Below are 22494 nucleotides of genomic sequence, written 5' to 3'. Positions count from 1 at the left end.
ACGGCTGACGGGATTTATTTACGGCCATGCGGCCACAGCTTACTATTTGCGCTGCACATGGCAACGTCGGCAATGTACGGGCAGCACTTAGTGCTGGATGTGTGGTCGTGTGTTTTTATCATCTATAGTGGTTCAGGAGGAAGTTCAGAACAGCCAAACTTCTGCACACTGTCCACAATGCACCCTGGCCAGGGAACTTTATGAATTTGTACCAATCCGAAATTTGTATCTACCGTGTTTGTGTCATCAGGATTCTACTGTAGTCAAGCACAGAGAGCCTTTGTGACCAGTGAGACCGAGGCCTGGTATTACAAAGGCACCAATCTTCCCTTCAGGGATGTTAGTCCGGGGAAACGTTCTCACCGGTCTAATGTGAACCAGCTGAACTCGAATGCCCACTCCGCCGCTGCTGCTCAGATCCACACTGATGAGATGTGAGTGAAGCTCATGTGACCTCTCTTCACGATTCCTGGAAGTTGAAAACAGGCACAGACGCACCTTAACAAAAAGCACATGAGCTGCCCTTACACCTTCAAGGACATTTTGGAGCTCTGACAGCAATACCATACTAGCTACATGTTCACATGTGGTTGAGTCATAATATCAAAATGCAGATATTCCACACTAGGACGCATTACTTACATGCAAAGAACATGGAGCTAAAGGCCACAGACATTCACAGGCTGCTCATTAAAACCTGACAAAAAAATTTCCGAAGGAACTGGCACACACATGTGTCCACTTTATTGCTGACTTATTCGACGCGATATGCAATGCTCAATTACAAGAGACAGTCGAGTATTAGATTTTAAAGTGTGCTCAGTGATGACGAGTGCAGCCCCTGGTAAGACTAAACAAATGCATTCCTCGCAGCAGGCTCTCAATGTGCATGGAAAAACCGGGCAAAGCTGACGTACCCTTGTTGTGCAAGAAAACGCTCTGGCAGCAACTCATTGAGTGTTTTGAACAGTGCCACTGCAGCAAGAAGTTCGCCGTGGTCCCCTACAAAAAGAATGAAATAAAACAAAAATGGGGTCAGAACACTATTACACAAAAAGAAAACATGCTGTGGTATGATTTCCCTGGTGGCAAGTCACTTCCTTTAGGAAATCGTTCTCATTTTTCAGAGAGAACAGTTTTAACTTTCTTGAAATTTCTGAAGTTTTGCGAACAGTGCCTTTTGGTTTGAGTCGTATGTGAAGCAGGGAAGAATATAGGACAAAAACTTGCACAACTCCGTCATGCCTATTAGGAGGTAATCACTGCCCCTCTAACCCGCCAACCTTTGAGCATGCCTATGACTGAAAGGCATTTTCACATTACTACACACTTTATTATCTCAAACGTTAGCCCACCATTTTCTTGCAATGTTGCTGCTAACAATACAAACCACTGATGTGGCCTCATTAATCATGCAGCCTTCATTTGGACGTGCTAGGCAACAGACGTGTAAAGCAGTCCAACTTTTTAAAGCTCCATTTCACTGGCCGTGTAGCTGTCTGCGACAAATTCGAGTGGGAGCCGCAGAAATAAAATCAAATTTAAACAATAGGACCCACAGCTACGTTTTCCTGGGTGCTGTGTTTTCCCAGTGGCTATGTTTTCATGAGCCAGTGCCAGCCTTGCTCCCATAGAAACCCATGCAGTACAAACCCTGCTGTTACATCACCATTGTGGCAGCGTTCCCGCATAGTGCGCAATGAATGTCACTTCATGCTATAAACCATTGCACTGTGACAAGCCCATGCTTAGCATGCGCTGCACAGCAGCACAACATCAGCCAAAGTGGGACTCTAGCCCTATCAGCGCTTTACTGCCACGACATTCAGCGGCTTCCAAAGCACTACTCATTGCACACGCTCCACATGCTTATGGCAGGAGTGAATTTTGTGGCAGCTGTTGCTGCAATTCCGCCATCTCCAAAACGCCAGAATGAAAATCCGCCACGGTGGCTCACTGGTTAAGGAGCTCGTCTACTGAGCCGGAATACAGGGTTCGAACCCGACCGTGGCAGCCGTGTTTCGATGGAGGCGAAACGCAAAAAGGCTGCTGTGTGCTGTGCGATGTCAGTGCCCATTAAAGATCCCCGAGTGGTCGAAATTATTCCGGAGCCCTCCACTATGGCACCTCTTTCTTCCTTTCTTCTTTCACTCCCTCCTTTATCTCTTCCCTTATGGCACCATTCAGCTGTCCATCGAGATATGCGAGACAGCTACTGCATCATTTCCTTTCTTCAAAACCAATTTTCACTTTCAAAGTGCAAAAACTGAAGATACCTATTCAAAGGCTTAGGGCATTTTGTTTATGGTTTAATTTGGTTTATGGGGGGTTTAACGTCCCAAAGTGACTCAGGCTATGAAGGACACCGTAATGAAGGGCTCTGGATAATTTCGACCACCTGAGACTCTTTAACATGCACTGACATGGCACAGTACACGGGCCTCCAGAATTTCACCTCCATCGAAATCTGACCGCCACAGCCGGGATCGAACCCGTGACTTTCGGGTCAGCAGCCGAGCGCCATAACCACTGAGCCAATGCGGTGGCGGCTTAGGGCATTTAACGGTTCGTGCTTATGGCACACCGACAGTGCTGTACGAGATGCAGTTGCATAGGTTGGCCTCGATGCTTTTGCTTCTGTCATGCGCTTATTTTTCTTGCCCCCCTGCAGCATAAAAGATGCAGTTTGTAGATTGCAAGAGTCAAGGATTGCGTAGAATTAAAGCGGCTGCCAAAAAAACAGCAAAGAAGCACGCGCATGCCCCAACTGAGTCAGCTCAATGTGAACTCCCCATGCTCCTTCCTTGCTGCTGCATTGCTTCCCCTGACAGCTGCTCAGGCCAATCGCGAACCACTGCAGGGAATTTTGTATGTGCTGTGCTTGCAGAATAGTACTCTCAAGAGCCACAAAGCCTTGCAAATTCCAAAGAAGCAGGTTGCACTTGCAACTACTTTTTAAAAATGCGGCAGACAGCAATGTACAATCTTCTCGTGCGTTCTATTCGGCAACTATGTTTCCTGGCTGGCATGCTTCTTCTTGTAGTCCCATGAGAAATGTAACAGCGTGATTCTATAGTATATCCGTTAATAGCCTACTTTCAACAGCACCCCAATGACAGATGGTGCAAAAAGGTGGTCACAGTTCAAACTGCCATGAATGTAACCACAGCCGTGATCAAAACTGACAACACAGGGAAGGGAATGGCAGTCATAATCAAGACTAGCAGTCATGAGCCATGAGTTCAGTAGCCACAGACACATTCATAGTAGCCGCGGTCACATTCCTGGTTGCCATGGACCATTGTCATGGCTGTCTAGCCTGCATTTCAGGGCAAATAAATGCATCTTCCTGTTTACAACAACAAAAGCGAAACCAAGACAAGGCAAGACAAGTCAAAGGAGCACACGTCCTGGATCCATCTCATTCTTGTCCTCATCAACTTGTCACAACTGTCTCCACAGCTGCTGTTGAAAATGAGAGCAAGAAATCAGTCCAACACATTTCAGCCGCACTTCAAACTAACCTCGTGGCGACAGCTTTCTAAGTGCCCATCATCAACTTATTCCTTGCATTGTCCCAGCACTGCTTTTCGAGAGTGTTGAAAGAGTAAAAGCAGGAGGTCACCTTGACTTTCTTGCTTCAGATTCAGCTCCAGAGAGTTTCCGGTCCACGCAGAGGTTGCAGCACCGGGCAGGGGAACCCGAACTACCGCCGCATCTGGTGCATGCCGGGTTATCCGTCCGATGGACACAACTGAAAATAATGGGGCACATGTTATTGTGTTCCATCGCAAAATGCCTTTCAATGCAGCCCAAACTATGAGGTGCACTGCTCGAGTAAGAAGCTGAACACTGGAATGAACAATTTTTTTGGCATAAATCTGCCTCTCTAGCCATCAGCTCACACGAGTGGAGGCTGGACAATGCAGTAAACACGCAGTGCTTGTCTGACCAATGGGTCTATGCGTATTACTGGACTGCAAATGTTCAAGGAAGTGCTCCTGCAATGGTTAAGTGATTTGTTAAACAAATCTCACCCTTCACTGCAGATATGTTGTAAAAAGTATAAAATGACTAATCAAACAAGCCTGCACACCTCAAGCAAAATGACAATAAATCTGCAGTGCAAATAAAATCGAAGCGAACAATTACATTTTTGCCATGAAAATTGTCCTGTCTCAGCATGCCAAAAAAAATCCATAGCACTGCCTCAAGTTGCAATTGCTGACTGATTTTTCAGGCATTTAAAATTCGCACAGATCAATTATTTGGACAGTTTCATGGAACTTTCTGCATACAACTGAAGGCTGCAGGGTTCATTTCTGGACTGCTTGACTGTTTGTACTTTCTTGCCATTTCCTACAAGTATGAAAAATTGATCAGTGAGAATAGTCAGACATAGCACATGGCTGTAACTATAATGAAACCCTTTTTTGTTGAGCTTGCTTCAATAACAGCAACTTTGCAAGGACCGAAGTGCATTGCCTATTGTGGGGCACGAAACCTGACAGGCATTGATGGTTGATGATTTAATGTGGTAGGTAGTATGCATGGCGGGCATGAAAGTAGAGCCACAGGATTCTGGACTAATTTCAACCTCACAGGTTGAAATGCACTGCACATAGATATCTTGGCATCCAGCCCCCACTGACATGTGCCTGCTGATGTCAGGAGTCCAGGACCAAGTGACAGACACAGTTGGATAACAATATGGCAAGAACCCAAACTGCCAGACATGCATTTGTTAGTGAAAGAATTGGAGGGAACACTTAAGCTCTGCTTAAGGGTATGACGTGGTAGCGTTAATGGCTTAATGTCCATGTATACAGAATTAGTAATTCTCTACTTTGTGCCACTTCCCTGCAATGGCAGATGCTGCCAGCGGTGTGGCTTGTGCGACCCTGGTTGCTCTCCCCGAGCAATCTCTTGAGGCCAATCATTAATTTAACCACCACCTGCCACGATGCTCAGTTCGCTCACAATCTTGTCGGCAGGTTGCGATGACAGCACAAGGTCACGTGATGTAGGTAGCCCACCTAGGTTGTTTCTCTGGGGATTTTTTGCTCACAACGTCGACGATGCTAGATTTTCTGCAGAACGGGAGCCTTACCGCTCTCGCATTAAAGGGACTATGCAATAAATTAATTGAGGTTACATAAAGCAGACGAGAGATTGGCACTCCATGACTCGTCACCCCAGCGCAAGAATTTTTGAGCTAGCATCAATAACACCGAAGAGATAAACGATTAAAAATTACGCTCCTCCTCTCCCCCTCAACTCGTACACACGGGGCACCAGAAAAAAAAAATAAAGAAAACAGCTCTGGGACTGGGCCCCGCCTATGAACACGTCATCCGCTGACGTTCGGTTTGCACCTTCTGGTTGTCGCACCCAGCAGCATCGGCAGCGTCTCCGTGGTCTCTCTTCGCCTTTCTGGATTGCGGCATGAGTCGGATTCTTTTGGTTGTCGTCTGCTGTTGCGGACGAAAAAGACACTACGGGTGGCCCAGCAACTCCCGACAGAAAGAGGCGGCAGAGGTAAATTGAAACCATATGCGCGAAGGCAGTGACCTGGCTCGCGCTTGGCCAAAAGGCTCGCGCGGTGGCACGAGCAGACGAATTTCATGGCTACTGGAGGTATGCCCGTGATGTCGTGGCTGCTGTGGCTCCAGCTAATGACAGCGTGTGGAGGCCTGCCGACGTCACGGAACTAGTGACGTCTATTTTCACGATTTTAGTTGCAAAATCCGTCACTACGAGAACACGAATCGGCGCGCGAATTTTGAAAAACACGGTTTTTAAAAATTTATAATAAATTGCCGGCTCAGTTCCGAAGACTCATACTTAGTGTGAATGCTCCTTAGTATCATTTCTAAGCAATGAAAACATTTACAAGCGACTTTTAATTCATTGCATAGTCCCTTTAAAATAAACAGCTGTACCAAGAAGTGGTATTATGGCTTCGGCATCCCATCATCCATGATCCACTTACCCACAGCTGGTCGGTCGAAGTTCTTGAAGCGCCCAGGGCTGAGTGCGGCGGCCGCCAGAAGCCCGAACCGGAGGATGTGCTTCTGAAGCTGGTCTATCATCTGCAAAACAGTGCATCCCGAAAATAACCATGCGAGCTCTTCCACAAGTTACTGCAAAGCTGCCCCAGTGTGAAGTACTAAAGCTTCACTGGTTTTCTATCGCATCTCAATAATACCTGTTGCTCCTACTATCCAACAACAGCAATCCTCAGGTGACTGCATCAAAAACGATACAATTTGGTGAGCATTTCGTTTCTTACCAAGCAAGTCGTGCATCATGCCAAAACAAATGCAAGGAGAAAAAATCTCTAAACCTAGAAAGAGTTTTGTTGCGTGCTGTCATTGAAAAAGCATGAACCAAGAACAGCCCTCAAATGGAACAAATTGAGAAGACACCCATGTAGCCAGTGCGGTAATGTGCATGCGGTACAAACACATTAAAACTTCCTGTTGGGCGAGTTGGTTGTTCATCTCGATCTAGAAATGTTCTTTTGCGCAAATAAAACGACACACGAGAAAGGCGACACACACACACAAGCGCAAACTGTCAACTGGCTTTATTGGCGGAAGGCCACACCTTATAAAGGCCGAAGGGTGGGGTGATATTCCATGAAAAAAAAAGAAAGAAAGAATGAGATAACAAAACAAGGTGCGAAAAAGCCACTAAAGCAGAACGCATGCGCGGGTAGACATGCGTAAGACATGAAAAGAAACATTTGTGAAAAATTAACAGTTAGCCGCTTTAAAAAAGGCGATCTCAGCCGCGAACAGAGATAAAGAAGGTTCGCTGATGCACTCGCCACCAAATTTCTTTATATGATAGGCTTCTAGGCTAATCCGTGCCGTCTTATCTCTACTCTTGCCAAGAACCTTCATCTCTTCAAACCGGGCCACACATTCTTCACAGTTACTAACGTGCGCAACCAAATGCACGTATTTGTCCTCTCGTTTTTCTAAATTTAGGGCATATTCCCCCAGACGGTCATTCAGACAACGTCCAGTTTGGCCGACATAAAACTTTCCACACGACATAGGAATGGAATAAACCACTCCAGTGGAACACCGAACGAATGGTTTCTGGTGCTTCTTCAGACACCCATGTTTTTTTGCGTCACAAATGCGTGGCCTTCGGCCTTTATAAGGTGTGGCCTTCCGCCAATAAAGCCAGTTGACAGTTTGCGCTTGTGTGTGTGTGTCGCCTTTCTCGTGTGTCGTTTTATTTGCGCAAAAGAACATTTCTAGATCGAGAGGTACAAACACATGTGCATGTATGGCACAATAATAAATAAACTGGTCCTTTTGCCAGATGATGTGCATCAAACAGATGCAGCAAGGCTTGCACGAAAATGACTCAGTGGAAAAAAAAATACTAGTTTTGAAGCTTCAGATGCAAAGCTTGCAGCAATGAAGTTTATTTTTTTGTTTCTCCGTTTGTATTCACTTTGCTGGCACTGGCCGAACTATCTCCACGTCAAAGTACCTGCCATGGGGGCAGCTATAATCACGGTAGTTTCCTGTCCCTTAATCAACATCAACACTTATCATTATCTATGACAGGTCCACCTTAATGAAATTCTGGAGGAGCTTAGGAATGAGTAGCAAGCTATCTGGTGACCCTCGCAACAAGTCCTAGACTGATCTTACTCTTAAAGGGGCTCTGAAAGGGTCACTAATAAAGTTGCAGTATGCGCGGGATGTTAAAGCACGCCGCTTCCCGAATATTCTCCAGCAGGAATTTTTTTAATGCACTTTCTAGAAGCTGAGTTATCTGTAGTCAAGATTTAAATTTCAGCGTGTTCGCAGCTTTCCTTGTCCTGTTGTCACTTTTTGCACGCTACAAGGTCGGCGGTCCTCCGCTGGCCCCACCTCCGGCAGTGGATCCTCCTCACCCGCCGGAGCTACACGCATTATTAGCCGCGGCCACAGTAGCTGCCTGACGTATGAACAAATCTAACCAACAGCCACCCCTCAACTTGTATACGCAGATGCGAGCGACGGAGGCTGGTGCGAGCATGAAAAAGTTGTCAGGAAGGGCTCGCCAACTTTCGCGCTTGATTGCGGGCCCTCTGCTGAGTGTAGAAGTGTATTATTTGGTTCAGGTTTTCATGACAACACAGTGTAGCGATTGAGTGAGTTGATGTGCTCTCCTCGAAAGGTGTTCCAGAGCCCCTTTAAATCATGTTGACGGGAGCAGCCAGTCTCCATGACATGCCTATGATTCTATATCATTATGATGAACAATGTGCACTGCTCTGAAATTACCAAAACAGAGTAACACAAATTACTTCAAAAATCACAGATAAATGCACTTTAATTATTTTCTTTTTATAGTACTTGTCTTGCGCTGTGTGCACAGTCGAAAATCAACAACGCACTCACACTTACGTATGCAACATTGAAACACTAATAACACTGCAGAATAATTCCCTGTAGAAGCTACGATTTGCGAACAAATTTTCAAGCACAACACTGCACAGGTGCTGGAACCCTGAATAGTATATTTATGCTTTTTGCGTTTGGTTTTAATTACAACAAACGGCTATTGTCAGCCAGCTAGTGCCAATACTTACTGTATGGTCTTGCAGCAGCAATGGCTTGTGGGCCAGCAAATGTGAAGTAACATCCCAGATGGCCTGCAATGAAGATGAAACAGCATGTGGTCCAAGCTTCTGATCATGTCATGTACATCAGTACATATCATGTACATTAGTACATGACTGCATCTCTAGATCTCGTTTTTTTTCATTAACGAACATACTAGTGTAAAAACTGCAATGAATGAGGTCTGGATGTCCATTACAGGCTAAAAAGACTTTCAGGAGGTGAACATACTTACATCTCTTAGCTAAGTATTATAAGTATTATAGTTAAGCTTAGTATTATAGCTATGTAAGTATATGAGCTAATTATTTAAAAGCTAGAAATATCAGCAAATCAATGTGGCCTCTTGTGTTTTTCTACACCGTGAAAGAGCCAGAGAGAAGGAGACAGCACATGCACATCAATTAACGAGGTATAGTTACTTATCCCAAAAGTACCTACAGCAAAGCAAAACTATTAGCCAACCAGGCTAAACACATGCTTTCGCATGTCTACTCGGTTTAACTATATTAAAACCTCATTACTTTTTTTTACAAGGCCCAAGGCAAGGATGACGCAAGGACGACCCGGGCACAGCACACATGCCGAGAGCAAGAACCCTCACGGGACACAGAGCACAAAGGCCCAGAACACGTGCGCCACCGAGCCACTTCGTTAACTTCATCTTCATTAGTATTATCCGTTGCAACACCTTCACATGGTTTGTGAAACACAGACATTAAAGAACAGCATGAAAGCCACCAGAGCCTCCGAATCAAGTCAAGGCATATGACAGTGATGTTCCAGTCTAACTGCAGCAAACACAGTAAGCAGAGCCACGTCATTGTTACACACGATAGTATCGAACAAATGTTTGTCCACTGCAGCGAATGGCAAGCAGGTTTCCCCCCACGTGAACCGCACACATACATCAGTTGCAGCCAGGGCAGGCTGTCCTCCGTGCCGCAGTACTGGGTGGCTCAGGTAGTCGACCAACCCTCCTAGGAACCTGACAAGGGGCCGTCCCTCCCCGGGCTGCAGCGGTCGCCCCTGAAGGTACTGTCGAAGCTCCACAGACAGCTGTTGACCCGAGGAGACCAGGTAGCCCATGCGCATGCTCTCCAGCTGAAACCGCAAGCACACACTGCAGGTCCGCATGTGCACACATTGGCACAAAACTAAGCTGTGCAGCAGCAAGACTACTACTAGTCCCGCTTGTAAGGAAGCAATAACAGCCATATCTTACCGGTATTCACCTATGGGGCAAAAACATGGAATCTAAAAACAAAAAAGGTTCAACTTAAGGACAGCGCAGCGGGCCATGGAAAGAAAAATGATAGGTGTAATGTTGAGAGACAGGAAGAGGGCGGATTGGGTGAGGGATCAAACAAAGGATAATGACAGATTCCTATTCGAAATCAAGAGGAAAAAATGGGCTTCGACAGGGCATGTAACGCAAAGGCAAGATAACCAATGGTCCTTAAGGGTAACGGAGTGTAGTCCAAGAAAAGGCAAGCGTAGCGGGGGGCGGCAGAAGGTTAGGTGGGCGGATGAGATTAAGAAGTTCGCAGGCATAGGGTGGGCGCAGCTGGCAGAGGACCAGGTTAATTGGAGAGAGGCGGGAGAGGCCTTTGCCCTGCAGTGGGCGTAGTCAGGCTGATGATGATGATGATGATGATGATGATGATGATGAAAAGAAAGGAGGGTGGGCATCATGCAGAGTTTTCTGATGAGGCCCACATCTTATGCTTGCTTGCTTCTTTTCTGCATTTTACAATACACCACAAGTCTATGGTGCACATGGCTGCACAGCTAGCAGTACTTCTTTCAGATCTTTTTGACATTTTTCAGGACTGTTCATCAAGTCCAACAACACTTTAAAAAATCCTGAAGACAGCTCTGCTGAATTAGTGTCCTCGGAAAAAATTGATTCTCTGGCAGCTTCTGGGTATGCTGAAGTTTACCAGTTTACCTTGCAACAAAAGACACATTTATGGCAGAGAAATTTAGATTTAAAAAATATCCCCCCCCCCCCCCCCCCCATTCAAACTAATGACATGTACACTAAGCAGCACTGGTTGCAGCAATTTTGAAGTGAATGGTGGTGACCTCCAAGATATGTGCCCCAAATTTGGCGCCAAAGCATGCAGTTCACTTGTGAAATTAGGTGGAGGTGGCGACACCTGTTTTCGCTTTTTGGTCTTTACTAGCTTATGAAAGTTTCGTTTTTGGTAAGAGTGATCTTTGTCATTATGATGCCATGATCTACTGATGCATGCAGGCCAACTTCGATTCCTCCTCCGTATCCCTTTAAAAGTACTAATGAGGACTACATCCCCAGCATGTCCCATTCTAAACATGCATGGCACTGCAGACACTGGCACAGAGTGGCTTGCCTTCCACTGGATCTGAGCCAGCCTTGCGTCAGTGCACCCCGAGAAATCTGGGCTTCCCCACACGGCCTGGCGGTCGAGCGAGAGGCGGCAGGGGCGCTCCAGGCGACCCTCCACGTACAGTGGCTGTGGGCAGGCCTGGACATCTCGCGAGTGGGCAGCTGTGCGCTGCCACTGGACGCCATGGGACTCCTCAGCTGGGCACACCTCCGTGGACACTGCAGCAGGTGTTAGGACAATGCAGCTGCCTGGCATCCACGGGCCACCTGATTTTGCCCACATAGAAGAGCGGTGGCTGTGCACTCAGGGGTGCTTGATCGTATTCACCCAAAAGACAACTGGTTGTGCACCCAGGGACCACATCATATCTAGGCGGTTCGACTTTTCAGTTTAAACCAGAGAAAAAGAAAGATAAAAGTATGTTGAATTTATTTTTCAAAATCTGATTTTAACTGAAAAGGTTAGTATTCTTAGCATGCAAGGCAATATAGCTAGCTAGCTGTTGAATATGAGTTAAGCCCTGGTCAAAGTTGAATATTAACTAAGTAGGGAAACCAGGGGCATGATGAGATGGTGGTATTGTTGGCTAAGCTGTGTAGATGTGCAATTTATGGCAATTTTCTGCTTGGTTATACGCCTCTGCAGAGCATCACCTCATCGGTGCCTGCTAGCTATACCATGTTTACATGATTGTAAGTCGACCCCCATATTACATTTTAGAAAAAGAAAAAAAAAAACCCTGGAGGTCACTTAAGCTTTCCCTTTGATAACAGAATGCGATAGCATTCTATGGCCGCCGCTCATCACGCCAGCCGCTATCGGATGCCGCGCGCGGGTGTGCCCGTGGGCACATTCCAAAACGAAAATGCATTAGTTGCTGGACTACTCGTCCACGCTTGCGCCATCGTCCTCACTAGCGCTGCCATTGTGGGCGCTGCTGCGGATCCCACAGCACGTCGTTATAATGTCGTGCAGCGATATCCCCCAATTCGCAAACATCCGCATCCCGTCATCGAGTGGAACAGCTGAAAATTTTGCCTCGCAGCAGCTGCCACACCTGTATCGCTGCAAACGTCGAACTTGCGGCCCAGCACGCAGTTGTTCGTTTTTTCGGCGTGAAGAATGACAGTCATATTGAATGTAGCCGCGAAAATGACTACGAAGCACTACATTAAAAACTTGTGAAACGCGGCCGGCGGATGTCAAATGCTTCACAGACAAAGAGAAAACTATGCGTCAAACTACGCACAGTTTTCTGCTTGATATGTTTATCCGTCCAATGTGTTTTTTCATATTACCCATTCACACGCCTGGTGCTCATCCCGCAGACTTCACAACCCTTGTAACAACAGCTCCACCATCTTGGTTTGGTCAACCATGACATGTGTGGAAGTCCGCTCATAGAACTTTGTATGCGGTTCACACAAACAATGCAGCATAGTCCACTGCTAAAGAGAACTGCATCACCTCACGTCACCGTATGCGCTGTGAAGTACAATCCAACCATACAGCACATTAGAAACATGGAAAGCTTCCAGTAGAAATTATGACTTCATCATAATAAAAGTTTGACGGCACAGATACTCCGACAGCTCATGCTCATTACTGAAAGACAGTATGCCAATTGAGAGGTGAAAGCTAACAATTGAAGCCAATCAATAATGTAAGCATGGCAGAGGCATGACCGGCAAGTGGCAATCACAGCGAGCTGCACGAACGAGCACGAAACAAGCGCAGCGTATTTGCATTGACAGCTTACTCACCATGGGGTGCCAGCACTGTGACAAACGCATCAGCGCGGCCCGAGCCCAGTGGTCCTGTAGCCACGCAAGTGTACGTGGCAGATGACCGCGCTTCAGCCAACACCAGGCGTGATCCGGCTGGGTAGAGATCCTCGGTGAGCTCCGGGCTTCGGTGCGGCAAGAGACGGTCGTTGCGCAGCCACCGGAAACCCAGGGGTCCCGAGCCCCCAGCGTGAGGAGACAAGCAGCTCAACTCCAGCGGCTGACCTTCGAGCAGCGTCACCGCCAGCGGCGACACCAGGGGTCGTGGCGCGACGTCTAGACGTACCCGCATGCTCTTGTTCTGCACCGCTCCCCAGTCACTGATCTGTGCACCGCGAGTCCATGAAAAGCAAGGCGGCATAAAAATGCAGGGAGCAAGAAAAAAAATACAGAACAGATAACTTCCTCTTTTTACAGATTCCATTTGTTTTTACCTTCAAGGTATTAATGCTGCTGAATGCCCAGCTACTGCACAGCTATACACACTAGCACGTGTTACTGCACAGACCTTGCACGCTATCCCATACCAGGTGGAGATCCTCAAGTAGAAATGTAACTGGGTTAAGCTACTCGCAGCGGTGGGTGGCTCAGTGGTTAGGGCGCTTGACTATTGAGCCAGGGTACCCAGGTTCGAACCCAACCACAGATCCCCAAGTGGTGGAAATTATTCTGGAGCCCTCCACTATGTCCTCCTCTACAGCCTCTTTCTTGCTTTCTTCTTTCACTTCCTCCTTTATCCCTTCCTTAAAGCATAGTTCAGGTGTCCACACAGATAGCGAGACAGTTGCTGCATCTTACAGGAAAAATATGGCGCGAACAGAGACGACAGATGAAGAGGTGCACAACACAAGCGCTGTCTCACAACTAAATTTTATTCAGGAGGAAAACACATATAAAAGCGATCGAAAAAAACGGCCAAGTCAGCAATCACATGAGGTGCTTGTGTTGTGCACCTCTTCTTCGTCAGTCGGCTCTGTTCGCACTGTATTCTTCCTGTAAAATGAACATAACCCAAATAGCCCAACTTTCCATCCTACTACAGTTACTGCATCATTTCCTTTCCTCAAAACCAATTTTTTATTTTCAACTGGGTTTAGCTGATGCAATATAGAATCTCAATGATATGATCACAGTTGATATGAATTTCGGGATGACACAAAATTGTAAATTTCCCTGGCCGCAGGATGCATTGTTTACAATGTGCAGAATTTCGAATGTTCTAAACACTCTCCCGTGCCACTACGGATGATACAAATGCACGAGCCGTTGCTGCACCCTCGAGTGCTTCCTAAGCGCAGCCTGTACATTGCCGATGTCGTGACCGCCAGTTATGCAGTATGTGTGGCCGGCAGTGCGTAACCGAAAATAAACCCCATCAGCCGTAAACAGACCAGCGTGAATGCATTTCCTGCACATCTGCATATGAATTTTGTTCATTTTGGATGATGGTATTCGCGAATCCGTCAGACTCGTATCACTGAGAGTATATTGTATTAACAAACATCAGCCGATTTAACTTGCAGGAAGCACTGTTTAAAAGCGACTAGGAAACCTAGAGGCCCCACTCATAGGGCTATTGGAAAGTTGCTTGCTTAAGCTGAGCACCACTAGCAGAGTTAAAAGCAACTAGGGATATAACTGCCACATTGAGATAAACTGAAGGGTTTCCCTGGAAATACTTGGTCTACCAAACATTGTCCACTTTTTGTACAACCTGTAAGGAAGTTAATGGCCACTGAATAAACAAGTCAAACAACCAGTTGAGGATAAGTTTCCTAGATAGGAACCAGTCAGCTACCAGTTGAGCACTGCGATTTGAAATGCAAAAGACGCCCATGTGCAGTGTGATGTCAGTGCACATTAAAGAACACCAGGTGGTAGAAATTACCTAATGCAGAGACCTCTACTATGGCGACTCCTTTTCTTCCCACTCTTTTGCTCCCTCCCCACTTCCTCCCCCCGATCCCCCCCCCCCCCCCCCCCCCCCCGTTTTCACCCTTTCCCTTAGGGTGCAGTTTGGGTGTCCACGCTGAGTGAGACAGTTACTGCACTTTTCCTGGCTTCTTCAAAGAACAATTATTACTGATTAGTACCAGTCCTGCAACTGCCTGATACTGGGATTCATTCTGACTGGTAACAACTCAAACCAAACCATTCTAGACTGCAATTCAGCACTTACCCTATTTACCCACATAATTTGCACACCCTTAACTTTTGGCCTGATTTTTGAAAAAAAAATTTTAAAATACTGCTCAAATATTTTGCGCCCTCTGCTGCGCCAGACCACCAGCACGTATGCAGGTGCTCGCAAGGCAGACTTGGGAAGATCAATGCGGCCGCTTCGCCTTGTGCTGTTGCGAAAAATACGAGTGGCGAGAGCCCGAATTGTGCGCCATTCAAGCGACTCGCTCACACTGGCGGTCGCTTTTCAGGACAAACAGTTACGCGTGCACCCAAATCCGAAACTACTGCACCGTTTGCTCTTTGGTGTGCCGCTAGTCAGCCGGGCTGCACGAGAGGGCCCCTTTTATCGCCCGTTATCTCCTTTAAGCACTTCTTATCCGCTTTGCCTGTGATTGTACCATTGAGCATTTACAGCTTTGAGTTGTGCACACCTCGTCATACCATCTCATGGGGAACTACATATCATGGGGTGGGGCAGTAGTGGGTATGTGTCTTTTGCTTTGAGTCAACTTTTTTGTTGGCCAGCGAGGGGTGTGAGAAGGAGGGGGGAGGGGGGGGTCTATTTCTATACGGCAATATGCATATACGTATATATTGTGCGTTATGACCTTTGTTGAGTTTTTAAGGACTTGTTCAGAAAATTTTCATGTAATTTGCACACCCTCTTTTTGAAGCGCAAATTATGCGAGTAAATATGGTACTTCTTGCAGAACTGTGGATGCTACAGGCCTTCTAACCAGCAGAGCACACAGGTCTTAAATGCGCTCTTCCATGCCTCGTCGTCCGCTTGTTGCCTTCTCCCAGCATTTCTGCAAACAATGCGAGCAGAACTTCTCTACAAGTGACATGGCATCTGCACAAATATGGCATTGGAAAAAGGGATAAATAAAGCTTGAGCACGTCAGTGACTGTTTTCTATCAAAAGCATCCACCAACACTAAGCAACTATTATGCACTTTGAAGATCAGAAGTCCTCAGCACGAAAGCAGTGGTGTGCAAACGAGACCAGTAAGGCAGTGGTTGTCATTAAACATTGGTACGTATTTAGTGTCTTCACACAGCAGAAAGAGGCTAAGTGGATTACTGACGTGTTAAAGCTAGAGTATGGGACGAGCTCGATGATATATTCTATGTGAAAGCCGGAGAACTACCCTTCTACAGACAAATCTGCTGGCTCCTGGTATTTACTGTCTGTATTTTAAATCAAACTGACAACAAATTATGTTCTGATGAAGACTTAACACCGAATGGCATATATTTTATACTATTGTTTATTGTGATATATGAAAGAGAGCAGAGAACTATTTTTTAATGTTACTGCACTTCAGTGACAAAATCTGTGCAGCAGAGCCCACTAATAAAGAACCCGAAGGTCATATCAATTGCAATTGTTGTATCCGAAGTCAGCAATAAGTGGATTTCTGAAATTACAGCCAAAAATATAATGAGACAAAAGTGCTGTTTATTATTTCTTAAAAAATTCTAAGGACGATTATGATTCTCCCCAATACGAAATTTGAGCACAGCTCTGTCAGTGTCTCAGGCTTTGTAGACTCATTGTTTTGCTTTGCAGGGTCGTCGGCACGTCTAGCGACGATATTAGTTCAATAGTATTGTTTGTTGATAAAGACGATGATGTACAACGCACAGTGCACGAGAATGTGTCTATTATTCAGACGACGATGTGCAAGGCACAGCGCGAGTATGCTGCAGTGTAACACAAGGCACAATAGCATGACTAGTGGACTGACTCCCTTCCTGCTTACACCTCACATGTGTGGTTGGGGACAAAGTTACAATTGGCAAATGGGGTCTACTGAACCATTCTTCCCCCTTTCAGTGTGAGTTAACTTGACCCGATCTGCTGCCTGCTGCCTGCCTCACCTGACTGCTTGGCTGTTTACTTGAGCCTAGCAACCGGTTCCATACCTGACAGATGAACTCGACCTTGAAAAAACACTGCCATATGTTCTATAAACTCTACTTTCTAAAAGGGAAACGCATGGAATCATCTGCCCCACAACTTCATTGATGAAAATCAAGGCCCGTTCAACAGGAGTGGCTCTTCGTACCTGGCAGGTGAAGACACCGCCATCAAGCGTGGTGGCCCGGTCGATGCCCAGCAGGAGGGTGTACTGGTCGCGCTGGTTTTTAGCAACGCGCGATGTCCAGAGGGAGCGGAAGGGCACATCGGAGTCCACGGGAAAGCCGTCCTTGAACCAGTGCACAGTGAGGGCGCTCGAACCCACTGCCATGCAGGCCACCATCAGCTCCTCGCCAACGCGGGGTGTGCGTGGAGACACCTGCATCATCTCTATGTGCATCGCTGCACGTGCGAAGAGGGAGAGATTGCAAACGATCCACGTGACGCAACAAGTGGTTGAGTTCAGTCTCTAATTGGTCTCCCTACTTTGCTTACTTAGCACTGCTCCATTCTTTCCACACTTAGTTCAGATATTTGTTTCCTCAGTTATTACAGTGAACTTTTTGACTTTCATGCTGCTTTATCACGCACCGCTACAATTCAGGAGTCCTCAACCTTTTAAAGAACCATGGACACCTAATTTTAGTTGCATGTTTTCTTCTCCACAATGGTGCATAAGACATTAAAATATATTGATCACCACATGGTATTTGCCTATGACCACTAAATAATTCAGAACTGAATATATTCTCTCACTGTTTCGGTTTCGTCAACTGAATGATGGCTGTGACATTTAAGGTGTGTTTAGGTCACGAGGAATAACAAAAAACTGCTATATAAGTGATACATCATTTGCTGTCATTCCAGTTCTTGAAGCAGGCTAGCTTAAGCGTTGAAGTGAACCAATGTCTTGCCCACATCCATTTTCTCTTCTCTATTTCTGCTAAGATATCACCAGCGCGAGTATGTTCTTCATTTCAGGTCTTTCTGTCTGTCTAGCCCAGGGATCCTCAAAGTAGGTTCTGTGTAATCCTTGGGTTCATTAGAGTGGTTTTTGGATTCCCCGAGTGTATATTAATTTATTGAAGCCTCATCCCCACCTTTTCTTTCACCCACATTAATTTGAGACTAATGACACTGCTACAGCACCTTTTGAAAGGTGTTGGGGTCGCCCGAGTCTAAAGACAGAAAAGCCCTGGTCCATCACGATCATTTTCCTTTCCATAGCCCTCTGTGCTGTCACAAATTCATTTCCAAATTCTATTTTCAAGACAGCAAACAATGTGTTCACTAGCATTCATAACAGGGTAAAGGAAACAGTTCAAAAGACACAAGGACTTGTGAAACTAGCAAGCTGGCACATTTATAATGAATCAGCTGCCCTGCAATCTGACACAGCAAACCGACTGCAACAATACATTCCAGCCCACATGCTCACCAGGCTCCTGACTGATCTGCAGAAATTCCCGGTCCACTGCGAAAGGGCCAAGCTTGCCTCCCTTGAGCGCCTCTTCCAACACTGACTCAACCGTGGCGCGCTCTTCTTGGCGCCCAAACAGGTGAAATTGCACCACAGCATTGGGCCTGTCAAGAAACGGTGGGTTGGTACCAATGCAATGACACCATCCTCACCGACATATCATGGCAGGATCACAGAGGGCAAAAAAGAGGACTTGATGACAACTTGTTTATGATAGACAAGCTCGCGGCCACAGTAATTAAAGGTGCTTAGATACAACACAGCTTGCAAGCACAGCTGCTGGTCGTTCCGAGTGGATGCCAGACCCAATAATAAACCCATATTTATGTCCGCTGACTACTTACTGGCTAAATTGGTAAATGCTAGCAACACTGTCACAAGTGACAGAAATACAGCAACGAATGCATGGTACCATATTAGTAAAGTCACATCATGGAGGCAATAGCAGAAAGCAGCTAGTGATTACATTCTTGTAATTGCTACTCTATTTTACAAAATAACACAACAAAATGCAATTTCTTTCTCCTAGTTTACAATACTTCTCTGTGCTCTAAACAGCTCCATTGACATTTACCGCTTTTGAAAACTTTTTACGAAGTGTTGTTCCTTGATGGGTGCCTTACTATTCCAAAGGAATTTCTGAGATTAAACAAAAAAGTTTCATGGTCTAACTGAAGGTGGGTGCGTAGCAGTGGGTCACCTTTAGTCTTCTGCGAATCTACAGTTCATTTTTCCTTCAAAGCGAATGTGGCAATTTTCTTCAAATAATTTTGAAGCAAACATTTTGAGAACTTTTGGCATAAAGGCTATTACATGAAGAAAAAAAAAAGGTGCTAACTGAAGCTTTGTTGCACTCACTGAAGTTATGTTGAAATTTTGCAAAAATGGCTATCTGAAAATGAAAAATCGACCTACACATGGAGCCGATCTATTTTCGGAGTCTGAGGTAGGCTTGGGTGAGCCGTGGATATTACGCGCTTCGTGCCGGTGCCCATTCCAGCCATGATTTCAGGAGCTCCAGGTATCAAAAAAAAATTGGTTCCACTAACAAAAATTCTAACTGCATGCCTTATACCCTGCCCACTCGCACTGGCTGTCACTTGTTGTGAGAGCAAACTTCCGGTTCTTCCATAAACCTTCGGAGCTCCCATAATCATGCGTAGTGCCAGGATCCAAAATTACAGTACTGTTGGCAGTTCTGCTTGCGTCTAATCAGCCAGGCTGCCCAATTGTGGAAGGCATGGAAATTCCATCGTTCTATTGCCTTCACTCGCCACTTGCCTCCGACTCCTGGCCTGAATTGCCAAAGTGCGCCATTACGCAGCTGCTGCTTTTGGCAGTGTGCATGCCGCGATACCATCACACAGGTAGCGTGTCGAACCGAAACCATACGAAGCAAGTATTCCAGAAACATTATTCGCTTGAGACGAATACTTCGTAATTTCAAATACCATTCGGATTGAGTCGACTGTTGAATAGCAGACTGTGAGCAAGTTGGTGCATGTTGTTAGCAAACGGCAGCTCAACGACAACGGCACAAGAAAGAGAACAACACAGCTCTAATGCAGGCTAATACTTGTCTGCCAATGTTGAAAAATGTAAGGCCAATAAGAGCTTCAGAATTCATATGCTTTGACATTATGCCACTGCGCTCCTCCATGGCTACAAAAAAAGTCTGTTCACATATATATATCCCAAAGTGATGCCACAAGAGCTCATATAACTCACAAAGTATTATCCATGCACGAGGAATATTCAAAACTGAAATAGTGTTCAGACAAGACAGGTATTTCTCACTTTTGTCGTCTCTCTAGGGGGATATTGAGGATAAACTTAATTTGGCCGATATATCAATTAATCACTGCATACTATAGTCGCAAAAAAAGGCAATGATGTCAAAAACTCATTTGTTTGTGAGTCTCTGAGGCTATACCACGCTGCCATCCACATCCAATTAGTGATCACTGGGTCCCTCAGGGTCTTGATTGTTCTCTTCCCTGTGCTGTCATTGCGCCGCCGTTCTCTAGAATATCGAATATTCCACCGAATATTCAAAATGATCGAACATTTGCCCAAGCTCAGTTAACTTACATAAACTGGAGGACAGCCAGGTTGTCAAATGCCTTGGTCTGGCTGGCAAACAGGGACTTCAACTGCAGCGCCAAGAAAGCAAACATGGTAAGGTTCCAACAAGCGACAAAGATGGCTGCCTACCCACCCAATATACAGTAAAACCTGTAAACGTTACTACTTTTTAACAGTACACTGCCGTCAAACAATGACTGCATGTAAGATCACGACTAATTAGCATAAAGACTAGATTCGTAAAACAGGCACATATGTGGCAACAGTTTTTCCCCATAAACATGCATGCCAGTAGTTGATATGGAACCAAAATCCTTAAACAACGAGTGCAATAAGAGACGCATCACCACTGATTTCCAATAGTTTAAGCAGCATTAAAGCAAGTGACACGCTTGATTTGTACACTGCCAGCATTTGAAATCAAGCCTCAAGCATGCAAACAACAGTAATCTATAATTTCATAGCATGCAAGTCTAGTAACCTAACTAAAAAAAAAAATTTAGGGTGAATCATACTCACAGCTTCCTCCAATCCTGCCTGCAGCTGTGAACGACTTTTTGAGTCCAACCGTGCAAGGTCCACATTGCGGTCGTAAAGTTTAACTTGCACCAGGAACCGGGTACGGCCTGTGCATGACAAGTCAGGAATGTTATTGAGTAAATATTCCATAGCCACTCTGACACACATGCCAATGAAATGTTATGTAGTAAAACATCGTTAATTCGAACTTCAAGGGCGTGGAAAATATTCCCGAATTATTCAACTGCCTCCCCCCACCCGCCTCCAACACAGCTGCCAAAAACTGTTCGTAAAAGTAAAATTCATTTGGTGAAAACCTGGGCAACGCTTATCTCCTTTGGAGGAAAACTCCGTGATAACAACAATTCCTTGCAGTTCTGTCAAAGGCTTTACATTACAATTCGTGCACACTATCAGGAGTGTCGAAAGCAGGACTGCTCTATAATAGCAAATGCTCTATAATAGCTTCTTTCACTGTGCGACGCAGTGGAGCTGGAGCTTCTTCGCATGTGGTGTCACACGTGAGCGAATAGCCCGTGATGAGTGCGGCGTTTTGACATGATAGAAGAATGGAAATTCCGCGCGGACAGAAGCGAGGGAAGCGATCATTGTCACCGGGGTCATGTGAGCTGCTTCGAGAAAAAAAAAGAAAAAAAAAACAAGCAACAGGGCAATTATCGTTCGAAACGGTGTGTACCTATGGGCTCAGCTGCCTGGCTGATATGTGCAGCCGGCAGCTGATAGCCACCGCCACTGGCTAGCAGCAAAGCTGCGAAAACGAAATTATCGGCCTATCGATCGTCAACACGCCTGCCGTTGCATGCACGTCATAGAGGCGTAGGAAACAGCGCAATACGCAATTCAAGCCTGAGGACTAATATTTGGGCGATCGTTTGTTGAGCATGTCATAGCTCGACACAGCACCACTCCAAAAGCTCGGCAGAATTAACCGATGTCAGCCCAGGGCATCCAAATAAACGAGCTTCCGACACCACAGACTTACATGGGTGCTTGGCGGGAGCCTGATGACAGTCCAAATTAGCGCGGTTTTGCCATATGTGCTAAATTGTGGGAAATATATAAACCCCGAGCAAAATTAACCAAGACAGCATTTTTGGATGAAAAATTAATTTTCCACATAGCTTCGCTTTGGAAATCAAATAATTAGGCACTCCAACTGATGAACCATATAACACCATATAACAGTGACGCCCTTCTATGCTACTTCTTTTCTTCATAACAAGTTAAAACCACGAAGTATTAGGCATGATAATAATTTCATATTCAAAGGACAGTTTTATCAAAATAAAAGCACGTGTGTGTGTGGGCACGTAGACACCACTATTTGCAATAAAGGCAGCATGGCATAAAATCAGATCCAAAAGTCATTTGGCAAGCCCATCACATGCAAAAAGCAGTAAAGTGATTACCTGTTGAGAAGTGACTTTGAAAAAATTATGAGTCTCCATTTGGCATCACACTTCCTTATCTTTGTATAAGCTAGGCTGTGTAC

At 45.7% G+C, this 22494-nt stretch overlaps 1 protein-coding gene across 6 annotated transcripts in view; it reads right to left on the bottom strand.

Annotated features, from left to right (window-relative positions):
* LOC144107686 (uncharacterized) overlaps window positions 1-22494 on the bottom strand; it is a 54126-nt gene that overhangs the window by 18715 nt on the left and 12917 nt on the right. For all 6 annotated transcript variants that reach the window (XM_077640811.1, XM_077640810.1, XM_077640807.1 and 3 more), the window contains 12 exons: window positions 20982-21088; window positions 20469-20530; window positions 18336-18481; window positions 17046-17299; window positions 12769-13114; window positions 11009-11223; window positions 9543-9737; window positions 8603-8665; window positions 5993-6092; window positions 3626-3754; window positions 918-1002; window positions 364-469 (listed from right to left, as the gene is read on the bottom strand). In XM_077640811.1, the coding sequence (XP_077496937.1) occupies window positions 364-469; window positions 918-1002; window positions 3626-3754; window positions 5993-6092; window positions 8603-8665; window positions 9543-9737; window positions 11009-11223; window positions 12769-13114; window positions 17046-17299; window positions 18336-18481; window positions 20469-20530; window positions 20982-21088 (1808 nt within the window). The remainder of the gene's footprint in view (window positions 1-363; window positions 470-917; window positions 1003-3625; window positions 3755-5992; window positions 6093-8602; window positions 8666-9542; window positions 9738-11008; window positions 11224-12768; window positions 13115-17045; window positions 17300-18335; window positions 18482-20468; window positions 20531-20981; window positions 21089-22494) is intronic.

This window comes from Amblyomma americanum, chromosome 10 (assembly GCF_052857255.1).
Source record: "Amblyomma americanum isolate KBUSLIRL-KWMA chromosome 10, ASM5285725v1, whole genome shotgun sequence".
NCBI lineage: Eukaryota > Metazoa > Arthropoda > Arachnida > Ixodida > Ixodidae > Amblyomma > Amblyomma americanum.
Note: the sequence above shows the minus strand (reverse complement) of the source record. Positions and strands in the feature narration are given on the sequence as shown.